At 57.0% G+C, this 7521-nt stretch overlaps 1 protein-coding gene across 1 annotated transcript; it reads right to left on the bottom strand.

Annotated features, from left to right (window-relative positions):
* Window positions 1-2976: 2976 nt before the first annotated feature.
* Window positions 2977-7204, bottom strand: NMUR1 (neuromedin U receptor 1). The gene is made up of 3 exons (XM_057367175.1): window positions 6914-7204; window positions 5549-6445; window positions 2977-4369 (listed from the first exon to the last, which is right to left on the bottom strand). The coding sequence occupies exons 2-3, from the start codon at window positions 6441-6443 to the stop codon at window positions 3966-3968; spliced, it is 1299 nt and encodes a 432-aa protein (XP_057223158.1). The 5' UTR covers window positions 6444-6445; window positions 6914-7204; the 3' UTR covers window positions 2977-3965.
* Between the last annotated feature and the right edge of the window lie 317 nt (window positions 7205-7521).

Below are 7521 nucleotides of genomic sequence, written 5' to 3'. Positions count from 1 at the left end.
ACAAGGTGAATAAATTAAATATGGTTTGAAAATCAGCCTAAGCTCAAACCCAGCAGAGTTTCCTGACATCTACATTTTCCTGCTTCCCTCCTCCCCTAACGAAGGCTGGGGTCTGTGGGAAAGGCTGCTGTGCTGCATCATGGCTTGGTAGCCCAAACCTGCCCCCCTGCCCAGCCCTAGACAGGGATTGCTCATTCCCAGGCTCACAAGGGCTTTGCCAAATTCACACTGTACGAATTTTCCCCATAGCATAGCTATGTGAAGGAAGGGAAAAAACAACCCTTCCTTTGAAACCATTTTCCCTTGAAAAGGGGTGGCAAAAAATCCACTGGCACACTCTGGAGCCATTTATCATGGCTACAAATATACAAGGCAATTGCTGTAAAACTTGGGTTTGGTTCCATAAAGGAAAAAAAACCCACCCCGTGCTTGTTGCAAACAATCACAGCACCAAAAAAAAAGCCTTACAAGGCTGGGGCAGCCTCATAGATGGATTGCTTTTTAATCCCCAAGGCTATGGTGATAAATCTTTCCACTGGAAGCTCTGGAGATACTGTGTCACTCAGGGCATGCAGCAGCGTGGGGGGAAACAGCTCCAGGAGCTGAGCAGGCAGCAGGGCAGGAGGGTTCTCCTGCAGCCCAGAGCAGGTGAATAAAGCAGGAGCTGACAGCTGCTCTAAGTCTGGAGGACTGATGGACAAGTTTTGGGGAATAACTCTTAGGAAGTAAAGTGTTTGGAGAGGAGATGGTGGCACAGAGCCTGACCTGACCTCATGCTCCGTATTGCAGGGACAGAGATGCTTCTCCCAGCTCCGAGCAAAGACTCGGAGCAACAGCATCCACACACTCCCTGCATCTCCTGGCACCTCAGTGTACCTCCACTCTGTCCCATCTGGGCTCCCTTGGGTCCTGAAATATTTATTTGACTCCCAGGCAGTGTTTTGGAATGCTCCTTCTGCCCAACCATCCTGAAGCACTGGTCATTCCCCCTGGTYATTGCCCATCCTTGGCTTCTGCATTTCCCTGTCCACAGGGCCCTTTGCTAACCCGAATAATCCCTCARATTTGTACTTGGAAGGTGGCAGGGACCAGACTGAGCCTGAGGGCTCAGGGCARTGGGGAGCATCGTTCTTGGAGCAAACATCTCCATAATTCCCTTCCTGGGGGCTGCAATGAGCCTGAGGAGGGAAGGAGTCATCAACAACTGCCTTCCCCGTGATGGAGAGGAGCACAATGCTCCTCATAGAACCACTCTCCCTGAGGAAATCAGCTCCTTGTTTATTAGGTTTCATGCAGATTTTACTATTAATTATAGGATTAAAGGACTTGCCTAGCAGCCTTTGATCCAGCATCTCTTGGGAGCCTGGCTGGCGTGTGGTGCCCGTGAAGCCTCCAAATGCTGTCGCCAAAACCCAGCCAGGGAAGCAAAGTTTGCCCACACACATCCACCCAGGAACTGCCACCCGCTGTGCTGCAGCTGCATCTCTGCCAAGCTTTTGGGATGCTTTCCAGGGTGATCCTGGCCCGGCTGTGCATGTGGAGCGGGTGGTGGGGCAGCCCTGGCATCTCCACCCAACATACCAGGGCATGGGCAGCACATTCCCCTCCTGCATCTCCAAGCGAGAATTTGGGGTCACCAAGGAGGATGGGGAGTCYCAGGCYAGGAGATAGCTGGGGATACAAGGCTGGTAAAGGCAAAGCCAGTGCCTCACCTTACCGGCTGCTTTAAATTCCACTCCAGCTGTGCCAGGACTCCTTAAAAATTCCTGGAAACACACTCTGACACTGACCAAGCAGCTTGAGCTGCAGCAGGCACAGCTGTATCCCTGCACAGCCTGGCTGCTCTGGAGCAGCAGGACAAGCTCTCCCAACGTGCAGCACGAGGGACCCCAAAGCTCCACACAGGCGTCTGTCACTGCTTTATAAAATACTATCGACTGCCTATTAAAAAGCCATTCCCTGGAGATKGGTGGCTGAGGAAGCAGCTGGGTGAAGTGAGATGGGGCAATAATGGCCATCAAGGAGGCATCAGTCACATCCACCCACGCAGCAGTGACAAGAGGCCTCACACGGCTGCCAGGGTGCTGTCCCCTGCCAGGATCATCAGTGACAGGAGAGAGGGCCCCACTGCCATCCAGGGAGAGGCTGTGAGCAGTCAGCAGGACCCTAAAGTGCAGAGTTACTGCAGCCCAATGCTCACCCTAACCCAGCTGTACCCCACAGGACCCCTTGAGGGCAAATGAAGGACTTTGCCCATGGCAGATCCTGCTGTGGGGATGGGGAGCAGGGGAAGGCAGCTGCACTGCCCCTGAGCCAGGGACTGGCTAGATGGGGGCAGGAGGGAGTGTGCAAGCCCCAAACCCTGCCCATTCTATGGCCTGGTCCCATACAATGTGCTTAGGAGGGGCTGGAAGCAGAGCAGCAGCTTCCAGTGCTCTGCCTGGGGCTTGCTCCTCCAGTAATTCTGCTTCAGCAAGCCCCAGGCAAGTCCAGGCTGAGCAGAGGCATGGCACTGTGATGCTGAGCCAGGGGAGCCTCCAGAGCTGGCTGGGAGGGAGTTGGAACTGGGGAAATAGTGCAAAATAAGAGCTCAAACTGCTTGGACAGTCCTTCAGCTACTATTTCAGATCTTCAATATTTCATCCTGCAGAACCTGGTGTACACGGGGAAGGCAGCAGCATTGATCTCAGACAGGAAATCGATGGGTCCTTCCAGCCCAGGAGAGCACGACCAGCCAGCCCACGCTCCCTGGCATTTTCATGACATTTTCTGAGCTGTGTGTCTGGGGAAGGACTGATGGCCACCGCTCCAGAGGCAGCTGTCCCCCTGCAAAGGCCCCAGCCYCAGCTCAGCCTGAGCATCCTGGAGACCAGGAAGGGTGCAGGAATCCCACTTGTGCCCTCCCTGCTGTGGCCTGAGTGTGCCTGGACCCACAGACCCACCACAGCAGCATCACCGTCACAGAAATATGGAGAAAGACCCCTGGTGTCCATCACCCTGGCATGTGGCCCATCCATCATCCTCCCCAGGAGCAGGGCCTGGGTCCAGTCCCATGCTGGGAGCAGAGCTGGGTGCTGGGGGACACAACCAGGGCACAAATCAGGCCAGTGGCTTTTTTTAATTCTCAATGAGGCTCAGCCCATGCTGGGCAGGGATGGAGAAGGGCTCCCCACATTCCCCACAAGTGCAGGTGACCACAATGGGGAGAGGAAGAGGGGATTGTCACCCACCACATGCTGGTCAGAGAGGGACAAGGGGAGCATATTCATGCAGCACAGTCAGTCATGGAGCTCTGCCTTGGCTCTACAGGCAGTCTGGAAATCCCTTTGTATTTCTCCCCACACACTCCAGCTCTGGAGGGAGCAGCCATGCTCCTTCCCTGACTCTCAAAGGGCTGGGAGTGCTGGGCATGAGAAAGGCTGGGAAAGTGGTGCCAGACAGCCCTGAGGGGGTCTCAAGGGGCCACAGACCATTTTTTGTCCACCCCATCCTATGCAAACCTGTCACACTCCTGTGAATCTCAGCCCAGAGGTGAGCACCTCTCGGGGCACCCATCAATCCCTGTGTTCCAAAACAACCTGGGGTGCCTGAACCCCTGGCTCCAGYGCCTGTGGGCTCACACCACTGGGCCAGGAGGGATGGAATTGTTTTTGGGATTGCTGGCATACCCCTGACATACAAATCAGCTGTCCCCACACCACGATGGATGCCCTGGCATTGTCAGGCCTGGTGCTGAGCACAGCAGGATGCATCTCAGTGCATCCAGGACACAGCAAGGCCACTGCCACTGTGCCCCTGGAGCAGAGCTGCTGATATAACCAGCCTTTCCATCCCAATGGGACAGCACAGAGAGGCAGGGATCCCTCCATCAYTCCTGCCCCACTCCCCACCACAGGATGAGTGCCACAGTCAGATGGGTGCTGGTGATGCAGAAAGCTGGTGCCACTCCTTCCCTGTCCAACTCTTCAGCAGAGGGACATCGTGTGGGTGGTGGTCTGGCCCCTGTCCATGTCCTCCAGCTCGTACTCCTCAGCATCAGAGAGGGGCAGCCCGTTGGCACCGGGCACGGGCTCACACTCGGTGCTGCGGGTGGTGGTGCGGGTGACGCTGGGCGAGTATTTCCGTGCCCATGGCGGGCGGTGGCCGGGCCGGCACATCACCTCCTTGAACATCTCCCGGAAACGGGTGGACATCAGGTTGTAGAGGATGGGGTTGGCAGCTGAGCTCAGGTAGAAGAAGACTCCTGAGATGATGTGGACATACTGGAACATGTGGAGCATGCTGCTGGTCCAGGTGGAGACAAAACTCCAGACGAGGCGGTCRGTGTGGAAGGGAGCCCAGCAGATCCCAAACACCACCACCAGCACGACTGTGGGGAGACAAGGAGCTGATGTGACTGGGGAGGGATTATCAATGCCCCAGAGAYCTCCAGTGCCTGGCCAAGCACTGCCCCATTTCAGCTTTGGCCATAGCAAAGAAGGATGMGAGAGGAAGGAGAGGGGAAAGGTTCCCTCAGTGCCTTCTGGGCTTGTCATGGAGRGGTGGACGTCTGAACAGGATCTCCTCCCTCCAGTGCTGCTCCTGTGCCACACATCTCCACTCCTCCTTGTCAGGCAGCTGGCCCTGTCACAACCCCAGGGCCATGCAGCACAGCTGGGGGACTCCCCTATTGGCATCCAGCCTCAGGGACGTGCCACCTTCACCAGCAAAGTCCARTGAGCAAGAGCTGTTTGAGACCTTTCCTTGTGCTCTGGTTTAGTTTTTATAACCCTGCTCTGCCGATGGAAAGGGCACAGGTGTATGTATAGGGAGTCCTGGGGTCTCTGCCATACCCATGCCAGGATACATCTCTGTAGCACATGGGGACAGGSTCCCCTTTGTCCCCATCCCAGCCCTGGTGCTGTGGGAAGCAGGGTCACCATTTCCTGGGACGTGGTGGARAAGCAGCCCCGGCCCTGCTGTTGGACTGGGCTGGGCAATCTGCCACGGCTGCACCATCACGGGACTGGGGAGGTCAGCATGCCGGGGAAAGGCGGCCACCCAAGGGCAGGCAGCTCCCACTGCTGGGAAGGGGGCCAGAAGCTCTGGGAACTGGGCTGGAGAGGGGAGCAAGAGTGAACAGCAGCAGGAAAGAGGGTGCTCCAATCCAGCCTAGGTTCATTGCCCTGTTAGAGTCACAGTGGCTGTGGGGCTGGGCAGAAGTGCTGCCCTTCTGGGAAATCCTACCACTGCCACCAGCATTTGAGGTCTGGGCAGAGGGACAGGGAGTGGGTTCCTCCATCCCAACCCACCTCCTCTCCCTCTCTCACCCTGCACTTTCCCTGAGGAGGGGAGATCATGCAGCTTGAAGGCAGCTGGCACACAGTCCTCACTGCTGGACCAGAATCACCAGATCTTTGCCCCAACACCCCAAGCCAGACCCACAGCCTTCCTCTGGAATGGCCCAGCCTCGGTGCTCTGGACTGTCCATGACTCAGTTTCCCCTCAGCACCCTCCCAATAGCCTTGGGAGCTATTCCCTGGCTCTGCCATCCCCAGCACCGACTCACACAGCATCTTTGTGACCTGCCTCCTCTTGACTTTCTTCTGCCTCGGGGTGTTGTGGCAGTTGCGGCTGCTACCGGTCTTGGCTCCCAAGGCTTCCAGCATCTTTTCTTTCTTGAGCTGCAGGCCAATAAGAAGGTAGAGGACACTGATKGTCCCCATGGGCAGGAAGAAAAAGATGATGGTGGTGATCTGGATGATGAGGTTGTAGGTCAAGCGTGGCTTCACCAGGGTGCAGATCTCTGAATCGGGCACCCACCCCCGTCCTGGCACGTAGAGAGGCTGCAGCCCATGGAGGCTCGTGTTGGGGATGGAGCAGATGACTGACAAAACCCAGATGGTGACAATGACCCTCTTGGCATGGTTCCTGGTCACCACGTACTTGGCTTTGAGCGGGTGCACCACGGCGATGTAGCGCTCCACGCTCAGGGCTGTGACATTGAGGATGGAGGCGAAGCAGACGGCCTCGAAGAGCAGCGTTTTGAAGTAGCAGCCGCTGGCCCCCAGCAGGAAGGGGTAATTGCTCCACATGTCGTACAGCTCCAGCGGCATCCCCAGCAGCAGCACCAGCAGGTCAGACACAGCCAGGCTGAACAGGTAGTAGTTGGTGGGTGTTCTCATGAACCGGTGCCGCAGGATGACRATGCAGGTGAGCGTGTTGCCCACAGCCCCCACCAAGAAGATCAGCAGGTAGATGACACAGACAGGGAAAAAGAAGTTGGACCGCCGAGGTCCCAGGTACTTATCCCGCAGCTGCTCCTCTGTCAGGTTGGCATCCTTAGGGTCCAGGAAAGTCTCTGGGTGAGTCCTGTTGCTGAGATCAGGGCTGATGGGCTCCACAGGGAARTCTTGCTGGGGTAGGGGGAATTCGGAACTGGAGCAGTTGATGTAGGGATTCATGGCTGTGGAGTGATGGAAAGGTTTGCAGGATGCTTTCCCAACTTCTCTGCTCCCCCTTCTCCCATTGTCYGTCTCCCCATCGGTGTCAGGGTGCCAGGATTTTGCTCATCACCAGGACTCCGCACTCCCCCACCCATCCTGCCCCAGCCACAGCCTGTCCCTTGGGAAACCACACAAAACCTCCACCTAACCTCCCTCCAGGGTTCCCAAGCGCTTCTTTCCCCACTTCCCATCTGCAAATAACCCTGGCAGATCCCCAGTCCACTTGAGCCCCTTTGCCCCATCATCAGGGGAATGTCAGCAGGGCTGTCCTCTTTCCCTGCTCTGTAAGCAGAGCAGGATACAACCCCAAAAGGCTAGCCCCAAAAATCACTCCTGGCCACAATTCTACTGCATATGTAGAAGGGCTGGCAGGGCRAACATAAAACAGCAAGRGGAAAATTGATTTTTCTAACATGAGAAGGACTTACGGCTTGTTGGGAAGCTGCAGATGAACGCTGAGGTCCCACCACCCCTGCGCCGGACAGGGTCAGGCTGGGGAGGGAGCGTGGGAGGGGATGGAGACTTCACTGCCTTAAGAGGCAGGCARACGAAATCCTCGGAGCTTTCCCCTCGGAGCTCAGCTCGGAGAAGCCGCCTGCCTTCATGCACCTTCTGCCTTTTGGCTGCTGTCAGCCGAGAGGCTGGAGAGTGAGCCGGGGGTGTGCCAGGGGCTTCCTCTCGCACCGCTGGCCGAGCAAACTGCGGTGCCGAGACCCTGCCGCTGCCAGGGGCCGGCTCCTTACCTGCACAGCAACGCGGCCAAAAAGCCGCCCTTCAGGGGGAGGAAATAACGTAAAGAAATAAACTCCATTGACTCTGAGAGTCCCAGGGGAGGGCGGAACAGGCGTCTCCAGCCCCAGCGGCAGCCTTCACAACGCCGGCATTTGTCATTTGCGTGGCCTCGGCGGTGAGTAAAGCATCGATCCTCGCCGCGGCCGCACGGGCACCGTCCGGCACGGGAGCTTCTGCAGCACCYGCTTGTCCGGGCTCATTTCGGGGAAATCAAATAGACCCGGCGGCTTCCTGGGGTCTCCTC

Source organism: Malurus melanocephalus, unplaced genomic scaffold (assembly GCF_030028575.1).
Source record: "Malurus melanocephalus ecotype Western Australia unplaced genomic scaffold, MMel_1.1 scaffold_75, whole genome shotgun sequence".
NCBI lineage: Eukaryota > Metazoa > Chordata > Aves > Passeriformes > Maluridae > Malurus > Malurus melanocephalus.
Note: the sequence above shows the minus strand (reverse complement) of the source record. Positions and strands in the feature narration are given on the sequence as shown.